The sequence below is a fragment of the Anser anser genome (genome assembly GCF_964211835.1).
Source record: "Anser anser genome assembly, chromosome: 4".
Lineage (NCBI taxonomy): Eukaryota > Metazoa > Chordata > Aves > Anseriformes > Anatidae > Anser > Anser anser.
Genome location: NC_139724.1, coordinates 78786756 through 78806864, shown reverse-complemented (window position 1 = coordinate 78806864; position 20109 = coordinate 78786756). Strand labels below are relative to the sequence as shown.

Sequence of the window (20109 nt, the reverse complement as noted above, 5' to 3'; positions counted from 1 at the left end):
CGTGCACCCGTACCTACCGCGCCCGTCCCGCCGCCCCCCGGCCCCCGGGTGCCAGCAGCGGGCGGGCCCTCGGTCGCTCCGCCGTGGCTCCGGCCCGGGCGCCCGGCCGCTGCGCCCCCCGGTCTGGCCCCGCCAGGAGCCCCCTCCGCGGCTGCCGCGGGGCTGGGGTGCGTGGGGCGAGCAGGGAGCGGGGTCGTCCCCTCCCCGGAGCCGGGCCGGCGCTGCGGGAGCGCAGCCGGCGGGTGACGGTGTCCGGAGGGCTGCAGCCTGTCGGGAGGGAGCCGGCCCTGCTCCGCCCGCTGCTGCGTCCCGCGGGAGAGCCCTCGGCTCCCAGACCTGCCGGGGCCGCGTCCTGCGCTCCGGGACGGTCAGGAGGAGATGGACAGCCCTGGCCCTGTCACACCTTCCCCAGGTGCGGGGGCAGTCCCACCCCGCAGGTTTTGCATCTGTGGTGGCAGCTCCTGGGCGACGGTAAGCTCAGAGCAGACGCTGTGAGCCGCAGCCCCTGCCCAAAGCCCACAAGGTGCCTGGAGAGGTGGGCGCTGGGTGTCAGCCCCAGAACCGGCAGGACCAGGCGCCTTAGTCCTTGCCCTGAGCACAGGTGTGCGAGTGCCAGAGGGCACAAACGGCTGCAGGGGGAGGGCTTTGTAGACGCCTGAAATGCTAATCCAACTGCTGATCCGGGGCATAACATCCCGTAGGGTAAATGAGGACTGGCCTGTGAATTAGAGGGTGTAGCTCGTCAAGAAAAAACAAACACAGAAGAGGAAGATGTTGCTGGGCATGCACTGGATATGGGCTGGTTCTGCCTTCCGGACATCAGGACTCACCGCGTACGAACCTGGGAAAGAAGAGGGACAGAACTGCCCTGTCTGGGGCAGGACTGACCCTGTCCCCCTCCCCAAGGAGTCTCTTGCAGCTCCCCTGCAGCCTGGTGTCCCCGAGGACACGGCTGCCAGCACAGAATGGAGCTTGGGCACCTGGGGGCTTTGGGTGCCAGGGCTGCTCCCCCAGACCTTATTCCAGGTAGCAGAGAGGAAGTACCTGGGAGTGTGAGAGTGGGGAGCAACCTCAAAATGCCTTTCAGAGACAATGGGATGAATTCAGGGAACTGGAGGTTAGGTCTAACAAAATGCAATCTGAAAACCTGGCAGGGCTTTAATGAAGCCACAGGGCATGATAGAAACCACCCCAGCACTGGGGGAAAGGGAGGGCTTGTAGTTCAGACAATGACCTGGCACTTCAGAAGGAAGTGCACAAAAGCAGAAACTAGGCCAAAAGCCTAGGATGAACAGAACAGCAAAAATCAGAAAAGCCAAAGTATGATATGAGATGTAACTAGCAAGAAACACAAAGGATCACAAGGAAACCTCTGAGAAAGAAGGTGTCAGCAAGAGGATGCTGAGCTGTCCATGCGACCCATTGTCCTGCTGAGACAGAGGGACAGCAGGACGTGCCAGGACTCAAGTGCTCGATGTCTTCCTCCTCTCAGCCCACGCTGAGGAGAGTAGCTGCGATCGCACGATTAACACCGTTAACATGAGCAGCAGAGGAGTATGCTCAGGCTAGATAAGGGAAAATGTGGCCAGATTGGCTAGACTGAGATAATTGAGTGTGACACTCAGAGCTGGTAGAGGATGGATGAGTTTTCAGAGAACAGGAAAAAGGAGTGACATGGTACCATCTTTGAAAGAAAAAAAAAAAAAAAAAAAAGGAAGTGAGGAACTAGAGGCCACTTAGATCAGCTTCAAAGTCCAAGAAAACCACGGAACAAATTGCCAGGTGCTCCCAGAGACATCAGGGAAGGGGAAGAATCACAGCCAATACACCCTGGTGTATGCACAGCGCTGCCTGACTTCTCTGACAGTTGTGAATGGGGGATACCAGCCACAACTCTACCTTTAACATGCCATGACCCCAGCTACTGCAGGGGCACTGGGTTGCTCCCAGTGCTGCCCATGCCATGCCTGGCTGCTCCGAAGTCTGCCCCAACAGCCTTCTCCAGAGGCCAGCCTCAAACTCGGCTTGTCCCAGCAGCAAAACTCAGCACAGGCTGGTGTAGAGGGTGAGGAAGGAGCAAGCACAAGCATGGCCTGTGCCCAGCCAGCCCCAGCAATTGCTCTCTGCACATGAATAACCCAGCCTGGCAGAGCTGAGCTGACTTTTCTGCAGCAGCGGCATCTGCCCTGCTCCTTGCATGCAGTTTTTATTGACATGTGTAAGTCTGGTTATGAGCAGTATAATGCCTGCCCAGGGGCTGAGGCTTTGAGTGCTCTGGATGCTCCTTGCAGTGTTCAGCCTTCTCTGTGCCATGTCACTGAGCTTTGAGCACACCGTGGCAGCCCACAGCGCACACTGATCACCTCTTCCCTGTCTGGTTGCTGTTGGTCTGTCACCTGTGGGCTCCTTGGCCCCCAGATGGCCCAGACACCATCATTTAGCTTCCAGGCACTACATTTACCTGCAAGGGAATGAGGGAGCTGCCACAGATCCTGGCTTCCTAGGCCTCTGACACCCACTTCTCCTGTGCAACCCCATGTTTGTGGGCTAGATGAAAGTGCTGCGGGTGGTGACAGCTGCTGGGAGGGCACTCAGCAGTGCTTGCTGCAGGAGTGCACCAGTGCTTCTTCTGGCTCGATCGCTCACACATGCATGGACCATGGTAACAAAGCTGTGCACATGCTCCACACGTTATAAAGCCACATAGCTGGGAGAGGCTGCAGACATGCTCCAGAACAGAGGTCTGTCTTGCAATGAGTCTGATGAGCAGGAAAAGCGGTCAGAAAAAGAGCAGAGAAGCATCAGTGATGACAAACATGAGGTCCTGCATGCAGGCAGGTACCAGAGGCTGCGCAGCTGCAGGACAGGGAACTACTGATGTGGCAGCACTTCTGCAAACCAGAACCTGTGGGATGGAGAGGATCACGAACCAAGCATGTGTCAACAGCTCAGAACAGTGTGACAAAAGTCAAATAGCAGCCCGACGTTTGCAAGCAGGTGAGTCACGTGCAAGACAAAACAGTCCTGAGCTCCACGGACGTGGCGAGTGGGAGACGCATCTCTCGGCCTGGTGCCGGCACAAGGGGCCCAGCGGGGAAGGTGCCGGAGCAGGGGCGAACACAAGGGGTGATGCGATGTGGGAGCTGCTCCAGGTCTGGAGGGGGCACACGGCAGCGCACAGGTACCGCAGAGGAGAAACCTCTGCCGGTGCGGCACAGTGCGGCGGGGGCTGCTGCGGGGCACCGGGCCGGGGGCCTCGGCGCCAGGAGCGGCGGCCGGAACCGGGCTGCGGCTCGGGACCAGGCGCTGCCCCCACCGGGCAAGGCGGCGGGGGCTCCGGCCCGGCGGGGCCGGACACAGGCCCGTCCCGTCCCCCCCCTTTCCCCTCGGGGACCCCCTCCGCGGCAGGGCTGCGGCCCTCGACCTTCGGCGGGGCGGCTCCGGCCGGGGGCTGCGCCTGGTCCCCGCCCCGCGCCCGGCCCCGCCGCGGCCCCACCCGCGGGGCCGCCCCCTGCTCTGCGGCGGGCGCGCTTCCGCGGGGGCGGACGGGCGGTGGCGCGGCGCCTCCGTGCACCCCTCCATCCCTCGGAGCGCCTCTGCATCCCTCCCTCCATCCTTGCCCGCGCCCCTCCATCCTTGCCCGCACCCCTCCCTGCGGCCCTCCGCCCGCCCCAGCGCCAGCAGGGCCGTTCCTGCCCGGTCATGGCGGGGCGGCCGCGCTTCCTCTGCGGCGTGGTGGAAGGTAGGTCCTGCCGGGGCCGCGCCTGGGGCCCGTGCCCCGCCCGAGCGCTGCAGGGGCTGGCCCGGCACACCCTGAGCGCACCGCGGTCGGGAGGGGCTGCCGGCACCCGAGCCCGCCGCGCCCGGGACACCGGGTATGGGAGAGGCAGCGCCCCGGGCCCCTTCACGACGCTCTGCTTTCGCCCAAGGGTTGGGAATCGGCACCCCCCGCTGAAGCTCCCCAGCTCGCTTGCAGAGCGCTGAGGGGCCCCTCAGGCATCCCGGCACAGCCCGCTCCCAGCACCGCGTGGTGGCGCGGGGCGCCGCTGCCCTGCCCCCAGCGCTCTGCGGCGGCTTTTTCTCTGCCCTGGGCACGAGGCCGGCATCCCGGTGCGGACCCCCTGCCCCCTGCCCGCAGCGCAGCGTTGGCCTGGGCTGCGCCTGCCGGGCCGCGAAGAGCCCGCTCTCGTGTGGCAGCTCGGCATGGCTCAGCCCCTGTCCTTCTGCCCCCCTCAGCTCCGCTTTCTGCAGCACGGCACGGCTGGAGCTGCGTGAGGCCTGGCACCTGCTGGTCAAGAGCATCTCCGCTTTTTCTGGCAGCACATCACCATGCTGCAGCCCGCTGCCTGCTGCCTTGCCAGGCAGGGAGGAAGCAAAAACACCGAACAAATACACACAAATCAAATAGAAAGTGCGGGAATGGGGAAGTTGATCGTAAGAAGGAATATGAGTCAGACTAGAATCATCGATATATGAAAGCTGACCTGGGAAAGAGAAGGACAAAGATGCTGCCATCAAGAGCCCCTCCAGGAGGAGGTTTCTAGAGAGCGAGGGAGGAAAGGCAACTCATCCTGCTGTAACACAGGCCCAGAGATGAGACATCCCAGATGGCCCAGAGGCTGGCAAGTAATGGTGTTGACTGCATACTGGTGTGCTCTGGGCTGTGGGAGAGCCAAGGGGCAAATGCACTGCATCATTCATCAGTGCTCATCTATCTCTAAAAAAGCAAGGCACCTGCATCCCCCTCCTTTGGAGATGCTGCCACAAGTACAGTTAGGTTTTTGCTCATAGAGTTTAATCTATTTTTTCTGGGCGGAATATGCTAGGGTGGTGCTTTCAGCATGTGCTGCTCTTGGCAGGGCATGTGTCATTTCGCAGCAAAGTGTGAATGAGGCTCTTGCAGGCAGATGCTGTGCAGGGACTCCTGAGATATCCTGAACTGTGAGCTAAGCAGGAGTTCCCTTAGGCTGGGGAACAGAAAGTCTGTTTCTCACAGAAATACCTTCTTTGGATGAAATGTTTGCTGGGATTCTTGAGTGGCTACAGATTTGGCCCTGTGCACAGTAGGACATGGCTAACAAGGCAAATCTATATTGCTTCAAAGTAGACAGAAAAGACATGCAGTTGTTCAAGCAGGTTGAAAATCCATCTGCAGTGTGGTCCAGCACATCATTGCCCAAGGTTCGTGCTAGGGGGGCTGCAGAGCAGACTCCTGCCAAAAGGAGCCGGGCACGGAGTCCCCTCCAGGCAGAGCCATTCTGGTGCAGTCAGGTGCTGCAGGGCAGCACTGGCCTCGTGGCAGTCACTGAGAGCTGATCCTTTTTCTCAGACTAGAGGAGTTGTCGTGATCTGCCCTTGTGCACAGCACATTTCAGCAAATGCTTTCACTTCCTTCAATCTCTGCTCCTGTTCTTGTCTTCTAGAAAGTGCTTGACTGATGTAAAAGTTGCCCATGATGTGGAGCCCTTCTGATGCTAGGAGCTGCCTTGAGGACTAATTACCATCAATGTTCAAAATATAATGTATTTTCTGTGAGCCTTCATACCTGGGCAACATCCTCTAGGTGACCCTGCTTGAGCAGGGGGTTGGACCAGATGACCTCCGGAGGTCCCTTCCAACTGCAACCATTCTGTGTTCCTGTGATTCCTTGACTTGACTGTGTGGCTGAAGAGCCTTTTCTTGCTAAATTTGAGATCTGTGTTTGAACACTTCCAGATTTCCCTAACCTCCTCTTTAAGAAGCTGTCAAATCTGCATCTCCCCAGAACCATTTTCCTGCCTATTATCCCAATGTCCCCAGGTGAACTGGCTTGCTCTTCACTGAGTATTTTTAACTCACTGGCTTTACAGGCAGCTCTGCCCCTCTCGGGTGTTCCTACACAGAGAAATAGGAAGGCTACCTCCTAGACAGCAGTCCCAATGGGGAAATGGCACTGCATGGACACCATCAGTGCCCTGCTCACTCTACCCAGATGTGCTGGCTGGGCAGGACAGAGCAGGCACAGGGCAGACTCCTGTGGCCCTGCAGTCTCAAGCTTGTGTCACACACTGGTGCCCAACAACCACCTAAACTTGCAAGCAGCAGAAGTAGGAATGTTCATAAGCACCAGGGAATTTGCTGACTTCGGACCTGTATTTCCTGCATTCAGTTTTGTTACGTGAGCCTTCTGGAAGGGCAGTCTTGGTGCTCACTGGTGAATGTCTCAGCAGACAGCCCTGAAGGTTGCTCCCTGGTATGCCTTCCTTCTTTGGACTTTCTGTTTGCAGGGTTAAGGGGATGGTGTTTTCCAATGGGGGCCAGACAAGGCCTCTGTGAAATACCTTGTGGCATGCATGGGCATCCCCATGGGTTATTTGTGTGTTCCTGATCTGAACAGCTTGCAGGGATGCTGCCTCAAAGTCCTGCCCTGCTGTATTTGCAGGGTATAGGGAGGGCTGCACCAGTGCCGTTTTGGTGCACTTTGAGTTGCCGCAGTGGTTAAAGACAGAGAGAGCAACTTTTATAGCCCAGACAGGAGTGTTGATGCTGTGCTTGATGCAGCTTGACACTACACAGGGAGGGAGATGCACAGAGGATCCATTCAAAGGGACCTGGACAAGCTTGAGAATTGGGCCTATGTGAACCTAATGAGGTTCAACAGGTCAAAGTGCAAGGTGCTGCACCTGGGTCGGGGCAGTCTCAGACATGGGTACAGACTGGGAGAAGAAACTGAGAGCAGCCCTGCAGAGAAGGACTTGGGGACGAAAATCTCGACATGAGCCAGCAGTGCACGCTTGCAGCCCAGAAAGGCAACTTCATCCAGAGCTGCATCAAAAGAGGAGTGGCCAGCAGGTCAAGGGAGGTGGTTGTCCCCCTCCGCTTTGCCCTTGTGAGGCCTCACTTGGAGTACTGCGTCCAGGTCTGGGGCCCCCAGCACAGGAAGGAAGTTGATCTGTTAGAACGGGTCCGGAGGAGGGCCACAAGGATGATCAGAGGGCTGGAGCACCTCTACTATGAAGAAAGGCTGAGAGGGCTGGAGCTGTTTCGGCTAAAGAAGAGAAAGCTCTGGGGTCACCTTATTGCAACTATTCAATACTTGAAGGGGGCTTATAAAAAAGATGGAGAGCAACTTTTTGCTCTTTCAGGTAATGACAGGACAAGGGGGAATGGTTTTAAACTAAAGGAGGGGAGATTTAGATAAGAGGTTAGGAGGAAATTCTTCAGTCAGAGGGTGGTGAGGCACTGGTACAGGTTGCCCAGAGAGGTTGTGGATGCCCCATCCCTGGAGGTGTTCAAGACCAGGTTGGATGGGACCCTGGGTGACCTGATCTAGTGGGTGGCATCCTTGCCCATGGCAGGGGGGTTGGAACTGTGTGATCTTTAAGGTCCCTTCCAACCCGAGCCATTCTATGATTCTATGACCCGGGAGAAGCACAGAGACAGTCTCTGTAAAGGAGTATCCCCAGGAAGGAAACTCTGGGGTGGATGTACGATAGCTCTGTGCTTTGGTGCACCCCAAATGCTCAAGCATCAGGCCTCAGCAGTCTCCTCTAGGCTTGGCTTTTACCACATAAATTTCCCCTCTCAGGATAAGTATTATCTTGTGCATTTTTTCCCAGCTGCCTCTTTCTGGGAAGGATGGCAGCATAGATATTATTATACCTGCTGGCCTGAATACCAATGCCCAGCAAGATCATAGCAGGCTAACAGGCATCTGAATCATCCTGAGGTGAACAAACCAATGGCTCATGCAGTTTAAGAGCAGCCACTTAGGCTGTGCTCTTAGCACATAGAGAGACTTTTAAGGGAGATACTGGCAACTGTATTTTGGTTTTTGCTTTTCCTCTTTACAGGTTTCTATGGGAGACCATGGTCTATGGAAGAGAGGAGACTGCTCTTTCGATGGCAAGTACCCCAGATTTTGCTCTCTGGACGCACTGACATGTAACAGGTTGATGAGATGGAACTCAGCAGTGCATGCCAGCCCCCCTCCTGTGCTGCTCCCAGGGCTGGGGAAAGGGAAAAAGCCCCTGCCCTGCCCCGGCCTGACAGCGGCGGGCTGTGCTGCCCTGTGCCCGGCAGGTGGTGCTGGGGCTCTGCGGCCCGCCGGGGGCTTGGGCCGGGCTGGGGAAGCGGCCGGGGAGGGGCTGGCGCTGGGGCTGCTGCGGGGAGGGCGCGAGCTCGGGGGGGGCGTTGCTGGGTCCCACTGCCCACGATATGGAAGGATGTGGGAAGGATCCGTCACCAGCTGGTTATGAGAATCGTGGAGCTGATCCCTGCAGGAGAGAAAAAGCCGTCTCCTGGCACCTGATGCCCGTGCGCCGGCCCTTGGCGCAATGAGCTGCACCGACGGACCTGCCACGGACAGAGGGGCTCCCCGGGGTCTCGTGGTGCACCCAGCACAGCGGCGTGATGGTCGCAGCCCAGGCAGCACACCCGTCCCTGTGAGCAGTGCCCTAATGATGGCAGCGCACAGGATGTTGTGGGCAGGGTGCTTGGTGACAGTGTGGGCAGGATGCTGGTCGCAGTGTGGGCAGCATGCTGGTGACAGGGTGCTAAAGACAATGTGGACAGCGTGTTCACGGCAGTGTGTGCAGCATGCTGGTGACAGCATGGGAGGAGTGCTATTGATGGCTGGGCCAGTGAGCCAGGAGCAGCAGGGGCTGTGTGCTGGTTGCAGTGTGCTGGTGACAGCACCAGTGCTGTGCACAGTGTGGGAAGCGTTCTGGACACAGTACCAGAGAGTGCCGATGATGGCATAGGCAGTCACAAGTGCAAAGACTATAGTAGGGGAACCAGAGATGCAGACACAGAAAAATGTAACTTAGAAAATCTGGGAAAATGTGCCACTGAGACAAAGGAAAACAAGAGATGTTGTTCTAAAATATATTAAGAATGAGCAGATCTAGTGACGGCCTAGTCTGGTAGCGGGTTGGAATGTTCGTGTGTTTGCACATGCGAGCAGCGTGTTTATCTGTGTTTTCCTTCTCTGGAAAGAAACAAGACGAGACATTTGTGTCATGCAGTACATGACAGTCTGTTCATCATGGGAGAATGTAAAACGTCATCTACTAAGGAGGATAAATACAAATAAATGAATAAATCAGATGGCTTTCATACAGGAGTGCCAAAAGAGCTGTCTAAGGAAGTGTCTGCCCTATGGATTGCTGTGCAGATTCTGGAAAGAATTCGTGGTTTTGAGGCCAGAACGGGCCTTTTGATGGTGTAGTCCCATCTCCTGAAACAGCCAGGCCCTGTTTTTGCTCAGACCTGTTTTCCTTCAGCTCCGCTTGCAGCGCAGCATCCGGAGAGCAGGACATGGCACAGCCCTATGAAAGAGAGGGAGTTGTGCGCTGAGCAGCATTTGTCGTCATGGGCTGGCATGCCTGCCTGGACGCCTCTTTGCAAAGAGTCCTCCAGTCCGTCTGGAGCCTTAGGTGACCTCTTGTCCTTGCTGCACAGGCTGGAACGCCGGGGGCTGAACTGCTACATGTACGCACCCAAGGACGAGCTGAAGCACCGGCTGCTCTGGCGGGAGCCCTACACAGAGCATGAGGCAGGTAGCGGCTCTGCTGGGCCCCACCATGGGTGGGCTGTGGCATCCCAGTCCTCACAGGTGAAGCACGGTCTGCATCTCAGCCAGGGGCAGGCTGGCTGCTACTGCTCCTCCTGCCAGAAGCTTGCCCAGCACAGGGAGCCCCCAGACCCTGCCCATCACAAGGTGTCCCCTTGGACCCTATGCCGCCCATGGAGCTCCCCGTGCAGGTCTTTGGCAATATGTTCCAGTGTGACAGGGCCTGCAGACCCTTGTGGAGGGTCCCCTGTGTTCCAGCAGCCTGGACACCATCTCCCCTGGGCCCTTCTCTTCAGTGTTCTTTTCTGACTCTGGGTGTCCTTGGCTCTTTCCATTGGGCCGCAGTCATTCCCTCTCCACCTGTGCCTTGTCTCCCAGCACTCACAGCCCTCCTCTGCTTTGTCCCCAGCCCAGATGCAGTCTCTCATAGAAGCTGCCCAAGAGCATGGCGTGGAGTTCATTTTTGCCATTTCTGCTGGCCAGGACATGGTATTTTCAAGTGCTGGGGATCGGCTCCTGCTGCAGCAAAAACTCAGGCAGGTACCGTGGGCCATTCCTTCATCCCATGGCTCCCAGGCAAGCTCCAGCAGGCAGTGCTGCAGGAGCTGCAGGAGAGGGACCGGCTGAGCCTGAGCCTGTGGGCAGCACCAGGGGGCTCCTGCAGGCTGGTGCTGAGGCCCTGCTGCCTGGGAAGGGCGAAGACCCTAGCACAGCCGCCATGCTCTGCGAGGCGACCGCTCCTCCCTGTGGCACGGCACAGCCAGACAGCAGCTGCCCGTCCGCCGCTCAGGCTGTCCCCGCAGCACCATGGTGTGAGAGGGGAACGGCCAGTGGTGTAGATGTGGCACGGTAGGGGGTCTGGGCCACCGCAGTGCCTGCCCTGGTTTCAGAGGGCTCCTGGCCCGCAACAAGCAGGGCTGTGCCAGGGTTTGGCGAGGACGGCTATGGTGGGGGGGCAGCCTGCATGGAGTGGCTGTGCGTGGTGTGCTGCATCCACTGGATGTGGCAGCACGGGTGCAGGCATTGTCTGTCAGGCTGCTCCTGACTGCCACTGTCCCTGCAAGGAGTGAGGGGCTCGACCAGGGCTTGCCGCGTCCTCCCTCTGCTGCCCAGGGGTCCTAGCACCCATGCTGTGCCCACAGGTGGCTGCCATGGGGTGCCGTGCCTTCGCGCTGCTCTTTGACGACATCGACCCCTGCATGTGCCGAGCTGACAGAAACGTCTTCACCTCCCTGGCGGAGGCCCAAGCCTCTGTGGCCAACGAGGCATACCAGGAGCTGGGACAGCCCTCCATCTTCCTCTTCTGCCCCACAGGTACTGCCTGCAGCTGCACAGCCCCCAGCTGCCCCTCCCCAGGACCGGGTGCTTGGCAAGCCCTGGTGCCCAGGCCACGCGGCTGCCCTGTGGCTGCTGCTCCCAGACATGCACAGCACGTCTGCCTCCTGCAAGCTGACTGCCCCGATGTCCCGTAGCCTCCACCATGCCTTGGGGCAGCCCTGGAAGCTTCAGGACGAGGACAGGAACCGGCTGCGGAGGGGCCAATGCTGCTTTCCCTGCACGGTGCCTCTCCCCTGCCCCTGCCCACTGCACCTGGGCAGCCTCTCTGCCCCAGTCTCTGCCCTCATGGGATACTCTACTCTCCCCCCAGAGTACTGCAGCTCACTCTGCTCTCCAAGCCCTGGCCAGTCCTGCTACCTGCTGACCCTTGGACGGGAGCTGCTCCCAGGAATTGGGGTCATCTGGACAGGTGAGCACCCTGCCCGGCTCTGCGGGCGTGCATGCAACTTGTCCTCGGTCTGCACTCGGTGCCCAGGTGCATGCGCGCCCCGGATGTGCTGTGTGCGATGGACCTGCCACCCATGTGTCCATCTGAGTCCGTGCCCTGATGCTCCAGGCCCAAAGGTGGTGTCACAGGAACTCTCAGCCATGCTGCTGGAGGAGGTGGAGGGCGTCCTGGGGCGCCGTCCCATGATCTGGGACAATCTGTTTGCCAATGACTACGACTGCAGACGTGTCTTCTTGGGCCCCTACACGGGACGTGCCCCTGGCCTCATGCCTCGGCTCTGTGGACTGCTCCTTAACCCGAACTGTGAGCTCCAGGCCAATTTCATCCCCATCCACACGCTGGGCAGCTGGTTTCGGAGTGAGCTGGAGAGCTGTGCCCACCCTGACCATGCAGGTACCAGGTCCCTGTGCCCCAGACCACTCTGTACGTGGGGCCCCACAGCTGTAAGGAGGTTGTGTGCCAGGGCAGGGCCCTGCCCATCTCTGTTTGGCTTTGCCTTGGCCCCACAGGCTCCCTGCTTGCCAGCCTGGCTCAGGTGGCACCCCCTGTCCTGGGCATGGGGTCCCTCCTGGGTGGTGGGCTGCCCTCCCTCAGAGTCGTGTGGGATAGCTTGGTAAAACAACAAGTGGGGCTATCCAGGCTGATGAGCTCCATTTCGCTAGGGACGGAGACTGCAGCAACCCTGGGAGACAGCCAGGGCCCATGGGAGGGGAGCTACAGCCCCCAGGAGGCCTTGGAGCTGGCGCTGCTTGACTGGGTGGCTGAGATAAACCAGCAGGCCTTGGAGACAGGTAGGTGAAGAGCTGGCACCATGCAGCATCCCTCAGCCCTCAAGCTCTGGACCAGCTCTGCTGGGAGCAATGTGGGGTAGGAGAGCTGCCTCTTGGGATGGGATGCTGCAATGGGGTCCCCCGTGGTCGGGCTCAGCTGGAGGAGTCTCTGCCTGAGCAGAGCCGGGAAAAGGATGGGACTTAAGCCAAGCAGGTGGGGTAGAAGAGTTTGAAGCTTTGGCCTCACAGTTGGTTGGGCTTTGGGCTCGTCCTGCACCAGAAGTGAGTGAGCCCATGCGATGGAGGATCGGGTGGGCCAAGAGAGTGTTACCAGCAGACGTGTGCTGCCTTACCAGCCTGCCTTCCCAAGAGAGCACTTTGGCAAAACAGACATTGACAGAAGACAACCTGGGGGAGGAGATGACTGGTGGGGAATGTATGTGAGGTCCAGGAGAAGCACTGCAGGGTGATGACTTGACGAGGGCCAGCTGGGTGAGCTGGCTGCAGGGAGTGTGGATGAGGTCTGTGACCCTGGGGGGGGGTTCAGGAGCTGCTTTGGAGTGGAAACAGGGTGAAGCAGCAACCTGAGCAGCTCTGGATGGCACCTAGCTGCCTGAAAGAGGATCGTGATGTGGCATTTGCTGCAAGGAAGGAGAGCAAAGCCTGCTCCTTGCTTCCGCATTCCTGTCCCTGAAACCAGGGGCTCAGCAGGAGGTTAGGAAGCCTAGATCATGGTACAGCTCTGGAAGAGGGGGTTAAACGTGGTGCGAGCTTGTTTTACACTGCTTGATTCTTGAAAGCCTGTGGCCTCCCCAGCCACAGTGGCCCGAGCGATGCAGAGCCCACAGTCCGGGCAGCTCCTGGTCCCTGCCAGCACAGAGCTGAGCTCCCTGGTACGGCCGCCCCAGGGCTGTCCTGCATCTGGGCAGCCATTCTGGTGCGGGTGCCAGAGGGGCTGTGCCTTCGCTCTGTCCTGCCAGGAGGAAGGGCTCTGTTGCACCCCAGCGCCGGCTGTGAGGGAGGAGCGGGGCTGCAGCCAGGCACAGCGGGATGGCAGGAGGCCACGCCTGGCCCCCAGACCCATGGTGCTGCTCCTGGTGGGGCAGACCAGCGTGGCCCTGAGACCTGCAGCGTGACACCAGGAGAGGGAAGGAGGAAGGTGACCTTGGTGCCTAAGAAGGACAGTGGGAGCAGGACCCCCACCGGCAGTCAGCAGAGCCCCCCAGGGGATGGGGACCAGCTCGCCTCAGCTAGCGGAGCAAGCTGCACGCCCTCCTCTGCTCCACCCAGCACAGTGGGCAGTGCCGAGCCTGCTGGAGCCCCTGTAACTGGTGAGACCTTCTGCAGCCTGGAGACCCCAAAGTGCTGCAGCAGTGGGGCCGACAACAGCCAGAGCCCCCTCCTTGACACCAGCAATGCCAGGGGAGGGGATGGCAACCTCCCCCAGCCCCCTGGCAGTCCCCAGCCTGGGGCCAGTGGGGCTGATGTGCCCCAGACACCCCCAGGGGCTGGGGCCGGCGCCAGCCCTGTCACCACAACACCGCTCACCGATGAGGCTGGTGCCAGCCCTGTCCCCACAGCACCACTCACCGATGGGACTAGGGCCAACCCTGTCCCCATAGCACTGCTCATCGATGGGGCTGGCACCAGCCCTGTCCCCACGGCACCACTCACCGATGGGACTAGCGACAGCCCTGTCCCCACAATGCCGCTCACCGATGGGGTTGATGCTAGCCCTGACACCATGGCATTGCTCACTGATGGGACCAGTGCCAGCCCTGGCCCCACTGCACCACTGACCCCAGAGGAGGCCACGTCCATCCACATGGCACCGCTGGCCCCAGAGGAGGCCAGGTCTGGCTACATGACACCGCGGTTTCTAGAGGAGGCTAGGTCCGACTCCAATGACCCACTGACCATGGAAGAGGTGCGAATGCTGGTGGAGCTCTTCTACCTGCCCTACCATCATGGGCCACAGGCACAGCATCTCCTGGAGCACCTTCAGTGGCTCCGGGCCAACAGTCCCAGCGTGGGGGTCCCGGCCACAGCACCCAATTCTTGTGAGGTAAGGCTGGTCTGGGTGCTGCTGCAGGAGGGTGCCCATTGTGGCTGCTCTGACGCCCGGTCTGTCTGCAGGGCGCCCAGTGGCGTGGCCGAGCACAGTCCTTCCAGCTGCTCTGCGCCCAGACGTGCCGCCTGCACAGCCGCTTCGTCTGCAGCGCAGGGCAGGCGCTGCTCTATGATCTTCACCCCTACCTCTGGGACATCCGCAACATGCTGCTGGCTGCCAGTGCCTTCATCCTCTGGTTGGGTATGTGGATGAGGCCACCCTGAGAGCCAGGCTCTTCCACCCTAGTCGTGTATCCGCACCCTGGCCAAATCCAGCCCTGCTTCCTAAGGGGCAATGGAGCACAGGGTCCCTGGGCACCATGGCACCTGAAACTTCCTCTGTCCTTTCCCCTAAAGAAGTGGAGGTGTCTGGGAACACTCCCAGCAGGCTGGGGTCCTGGAGTCTGGCCAGGCTGCCAGAATCTCTGCTGGGAGTGCATCTCCCCTTGATGCCATCCCCATGCACTTCCTATGCCTGCACTCACCACCACGCCTCCCTTGCAGACGGCCACCTCCTCTGTGACCCTGACCCCAAGGGCACCTGGAGAAGCTGCTTCGGCTGTAAGTATGGCGCTGCTCTCGCCCACCCGCCAGGGCTGATGCCCTCTGTAACCTCAGGCCCCACAGCTGGCACTTGCCATGGGGCTGTCCTTCCCCTGTCAGTGGAGCTGGTATGGCTGCAGGAAGGCTGCACCCCTGCACACCCTGGCGTACCAAGGCAGGATGGGGACGGCTGCTGGGAAAGGGCAGCAGGGCTCAGGGTACCACTTGTATGGGGCCTTGCAGGGCTCTGCTCCTCCAGCTAGCTGGGGGCAAAGGCTCTGCTCTAGGACCCAAGCGGGGACTGAAAGAACCCCTGCAAGGCAGTGAGGGCATTGCCCCACAACATCCAGGCCCTCCAGCTCTGCCCCCAGGCACCCAGCAGTGTCCCAGCGCTGCACAGCTGCCCCACCAGCACAGGTGGCTGAGCTCCGGCTCTCCGGCTGTGTTGGGAGCACCCACGCTGGTCAGCATGGATCACTGGGCTCACGGAGCTCATCCAAGTTCCTGTGCCTCTGAAAAGTATGACACAGCAAGACACCAAGCTTAGTGTTTTGCAAGGAGCTGTCACCTCAGGAGCATCCTCCCTGCAAATGACTCCTAACCTGGCCAGGAGGGGCCAGGGGGGCAGATAGTGGAGGGGGAACTGAAGTGAAGCAGCCTGGAAGGGGGGCAGTGTCACACGTCAGGGAGGTGGCACTCATCAGAGCAGCACTTCACTGTCTCTTGTGGTTTAAAGGGAATGCCTATTTCTGGGGCATGCGTTCTTGGCCTTTTTAATCCCAGGGCCTTTCTGGTAAAAGGGATACGTGGAAGAAATTCTTTACTATGAGTGTGGTGAGGCACTGGAGCAGGTTGTCCAGAGAAGCTGTGGATGCCCCATCCCTGCAAGTGTTCAAGGCCAGGCTGGATGGGGCTTTGGGCAACCTGGTCTGGTGGGAGGTGTCCCTGCCCACGGCAGGGGGGTTGGAACTAGATGATCTCTAAGTCCCTTCCAACCCAAACCGTTCTGTGATTCAGTCTATGATTCTCTGGGCTACTGGGAGCAGTAGTGTCCTGGGCGACAGAAGCGAGGCTGGATTTTGAATGCCTGTGCATCACTTTGGGAGCCCCCATTCCTCTGGTTTAGATTTCCATGACCTTGTGAGTTTTTATAAACCAGGAGCCATTACCAGATGACAACCTGAGAGGGGCTCCAAGTTTGGTGTGGAATGTGGTCATGTACCTTGAGCCACTTCTGTGGAGAAGCATCTGTGCACGGTGCGAGGGTGCCTGTGCCCAGCTGCCCTGCAAGCTCCTGCTGGCACTGCTGGCTGGGCAGCAAAGCAGCACACTGGGCTCTGTTCCAGGCTGCAACTTCTCAGTCGTGCCAGGAGCTGTGGTTTTTCCTTACACCTTTCATGGAGGCCAGATCAGTCATCTTCCCATTCCCCCACTTCGAGCCGTGTTGCAGGGAGCTTGCTGCCACCCCAGTGCCGGGCTGCCCAAGTCCAGGGAGAGCTCCAGTACCTGGGCTGCATGCATGTGGGGTAGATCCTGAGCTGTGACAAGCACGGATCATGATGCTGCTGTGCAGGGGAGGCTGGTGTCCCCCTGTCCCAGCTGGTTGTTTTTCACCTCGTGTGTGTCTGTCTCCTGCTGCCTCCAGGGTGCCAGAGCATCACTGCCCCGCTCTTCCCCAGGGAAGATGCTGAGCCCTGGGCACGCCGTGGGGGCCTCTTTGGAGAGCTGCAGGTGAGGTCGCACCCCTGGCTGCTGGGGACTGGAGGAGCCCTTGGGAAGCCAGGATTCCGACTGCTGCTCCTGCCATGCTGTTGAGTGGCTGCAGGCTCGGGGAAATGATGCTGCTCAGGCCTCTGCACCATGGCTGCTGCTCCTGGGGCTTGGGGGGCCACAGAAGGACCCTCGTCCTGCCACCCCAAAGCAGGTTTGGAGCCAGGACAAGCTGCTCCATGATGGACTGTACCTCCTCCAGGCCCTGCTTCCTGTGGGGAACAGCTGTGACCTCTTTTATCACCCACCTCCACTCTTCCCGTCCCGCCAGCTGTACCTCCTGCGTCCACTGCTGCCTCAGGACGAGGTGAGACTCATGGCCTGAACACACCACCTGCGCTGCTCACCCTGTAGCTCACCCTGCATGGCCTTTGCTGAAAAAGTGCTAACAAGAAACGTGCATGTTGGCTGCTGCTCCCAGGGCTGAGCTTACAGCACAGGATGATGGCAGTGGGAAGGGGCCCTGAGGGTCAGGCAAGCCTGGGGCAGGTCGCTCTGTGCTGCGTCCAGCAGTGGTGGCTGTCCCCAGGGTGGAGCCCCCTTCATCAAATGCCATGCAGCCTGCGGCAATCACCCTGCTCTGTCTGCCCTGCTGCCCCTCCTGCCTAAAGGAAATGCTGGCACTGCAGATCCACCACCATGGACACATGTGCATCCCTGCTAAACACAGTACCCTGCAATGCACACCTGCATGGCTAACAGAGGTGGAGTTGCAAGAACGTGAGAGCAGATTATAGTACCAGACTATGGCCGCCAGCAATTCCCATTGCAAGAGCTTGTTTTCAGTTGCTTGTTGTCAGATTACATCTGAACGTCTGTTTCCAGTGAAACTGTGAGAAAAACTCTTCTGAGCACTTGAGCCAGTTCTGGGAAGGCAGCTCAGAAGTGCCTTGCTTTGACCTTGTTGTTCAGTGTTCAGGCAGCCTTCCCTTTGAGAAGCAGTGTTTTTACCAGGATGTTCTTTTTGCTGATCCTGTGAACAGCAGAAAGCTCAAATTTGACCAAGACAGGAATTTTTTGGGAGGTCCCACTTTGCACGTGCTCCATGGAGACTTGAATTTTGGTATTAATTTTGCTACTGTTCTGGCTGCTTTGAGCATGCTCTGGACTGGGGCTGATCAGCATTTTCTCAGCAGTTGCAGCTCTGGGGTGCCTGACTGGAATGGCAATGGCTCATTTTAAAGCACGCTGTGCTGTGGCAGCAAGCCTCAGAGGCTAGCAGGACACGGTACACAACGGCTGTGCACATTACTCTGCACTAGCGCCCTGGGCAGGCTGCAGTACCTGCCTTCCCCTGACCAGCAGCACTGGAGGCTATGGCTCTGGTTGCGGTCCTTCTCTGGGGACAACGTGGCCACCTGTGGGTGCACCATCCTCTGGTGGAGTGGCAGGAGCCGAGGGGCAGCAGTGGGGCAGGGCCAAGGCTGAGGTGGTTTGGGCTCTTCCAGGGAGAGCTTTACCGAATGTGCCAGGAGGGTCTGGACTGTGACCCCAGCGTTGCAGAGGTTCTCGTGGCCCACCCTGACCTGCTGGGTGACAGGTGAGACCTGGTCCCTCTGGGGCTCCCTCTGGACGCGTGCCAAGCCCGTGCAATGTGGCCTTGGCCAGCCAGGGCCCTCTCCTCCCACCCCCGCAGGGAGCAGCTCCGCACCGTGGCTGTGGTGGCCTCACGGTGTGGGATGGGGCAAGGGAGGGCAAGTCCAGCTGGGTCATGAAAGCTGCCGCGGGGACAGACCTGCTGCCCAGCTGGTCCCTAAGGGGGCTGCAGTGGCTCCCCCAGCTGAAGTCATCTGTGGGGGGTCTCAACAGGACAGGGCGGGGGCGCTGGGTGCTGCAGGGGCAGAGGGTGGACGGCTGCTCCAAGCTCTCCTTGAGCTGGGCTCGGCCTCGGCTCAGCAGTGCCTCTGGCTGGCAGGCTGCTTGGCAGCTTCCTGCACCTGAGCCCCGAGTACACGTTCGTGCTGGAGGACGAGGGCGGCCCGTGTGGCTACGCAGCTGGAGCGCTCTGTGCTGAAGGCTTCCTGCGAGAGCGAGCCAGCAACTGGCTGCCGGCCATGCGGCACAAGTACCCCCGGGAGCTGGGTGTGGGCGGCCCAGCCCTGGGACAGGTGAGGGCAGCGTCCGCAGTGGTGGGGAGTGGGGAGGGAGGAGGGAGGGCTCCTTCACCTGTGCTTGTCACCTGCAGGATGCCCTGGAGGAAGCACTGCTCTTCTTCCACGCAGAGCCACTGGCCGTGCCCCTGCCCGTGCTGCAGCGCTTCCCCTCCCTGGTGCAGCTGGGCACGGCCCCTCGGGTGCTGGACGTGGGGGCCAGCCGCAGCCTGGCCGTCTGCCTGCTGAGTGCGCTCAGAGCCAATGGTGAGCTCCATTTCGGTGGGGCTGGGACTCCATCAATACAGTGCAACCCCATCGTGACCCCCTGCCCACCCCAGAGCTGGGGGCAGCCATCTCTGGGGCTCCCCTTCCTGCAGTCTGAACCCAGCTCCCCGGCACCATGACCTCCCCTTGTGCCAGGGACAGGTGGACATGTGCCGCAGGGCCTTGCATGGTCACCCGCTGCCACAGGCAGCCCTGGAGGGGGGCTCAGCGGCTGCCCTCAGCCCTGGGGTGAGGCTCCCAGAGCTGGGGGCCTGAGCACTTCTCTCCCTCGCAGGCTCGCGGGGAGTGTTTTGCCAGGTCGGTGCCACTGACCAGCAGCAACTGAGCTTCTACAGCAAGCTGGGTTTCGTCGCCCTGCCTGTGCCCTGGCCCAGCTCCCCTGGCGCTCGGCTCCTGGGACGCCTCCTCTGAGTGAGCATTGGGCACGAGCACAGGGAGACAGCACCACAGGACGGGAATTGGCAGCGTGTCTCAAGGGAGCAGAAGCAGAGGGGCACCTCGGGCAGGGCAGGTACATGGGGGATGTGGCCTGGGGGTGAGCAGGGTGCCCCCAGGATGTGCACAGGGCACCAGGCTGTGGGAGTACTTGGCAAGAGAGGGGCATTTCTGCTCCCTCAGGAGATTTGGCTATCCAGGCCCTTCACTCCTGCTTGCTGAGCACCCTCCACCTATGCCAGGGAACAACCAGTGTCCCTGGGCTGCCTGCAAAGCACCCAGCCTGGCAGGTGGTGCACGGGCAGTATTTGGGGTAGTGGTCTTTGGGCATGGCGTGTTGGCACTGGGACAGTGTCCCTGTCCTCCCGATGGGGCTGCCCAGCTCTCTCCATCCCCATTGTGGCCCCAGTCTGGACAGCTGGTGCCAGGGCTGGCTCTTGGCACCCAGGAGCTGCTTGTTGTATGGATGGAGCTGCCATGGGGCACAGTGAGGCAGCCCTAATCTCTGCTGCCCAGGGGCTGAGGGAAGTGCTGTCCTCAGTAATAAAGCATTCGCTGGTCTCTCACCATGGTTCGTCTCCTGGGTGCTTTACCTCTGTGCTTGCCAAAGCTGGCTGCCCCTTGGTCATGGGTCGAGGAGGAGGCTGGGTGGCAGAGGGACCCGGAGCAGAGGCGGGGCTCGGGCAGCCCCTGGCCTTCCCCGTGCCTCACCGGGATGCGCTGCTCCATGCCCGGGAGCTGCTCTGCGAGGGTCTGCACCCGGTC

General features: G+C 60.0%; 1 protein-coding gene across 8 annotated transcripts; it reads left to right on the top strand.

Annotated features, from left to right (window-relative positions):
- Window positions 1-2: 2 nt before the first annotated feature.
- On the top strand, window positions 3-19915 carry LOC310898248 (protein O-GlcNAcase-like). 8 transcript variants are annotated; one of them, XM_083832886.1, is made up of 17 exons: window positions 3-3181; window positions 7833-7884; window positions 9442-9539; window positions 9963-10093; window positions 10696-10867; window positions 11202-11300; window positions 11448-11732; window positions 12002-12130; window positions 13090-14174; window positions 14246-14420; window positions 14723-14779; window positions 16407-16492; window positions 16734-16838; window positions 17980-18071; window positions 18447-18639; window positions 18717-18888; window positions 19184-19915. In XM_083832886.1, the coding sequence occupies exons 1-17, from the start codon at window positions 3130-3132 to the stop codon at window positions 19318-19320; spliced, it is 3120 nt and encodes a 1039-aa protein (XP_083689012.1). In that variant the 5' UTR covers window positions 3-3129; the 3' UTR covers window positions 19321-19915. The 8 variants fall into 8 exon arrangements, with proteins under 8 accessions (XP_083689012.1, XP_083689015.1, XP_083689016.1 ...); XM_083832889.1 differs by lacking the exon at window positions 3-3181 and adding an exon at window positions 3507-3742 and having other exon boundaries at window positions 9442-9535; window positions 9963-10089; XM_083832890.1 differs by lacking the exon at window positions 3-3181 and adding an exon at window positions 3507-3742 and having other exon boundaries at window positions 9442-9535.
- The last annotated feature ends 194 nt before the right edge of the window (window positions 19916-20109 follow it).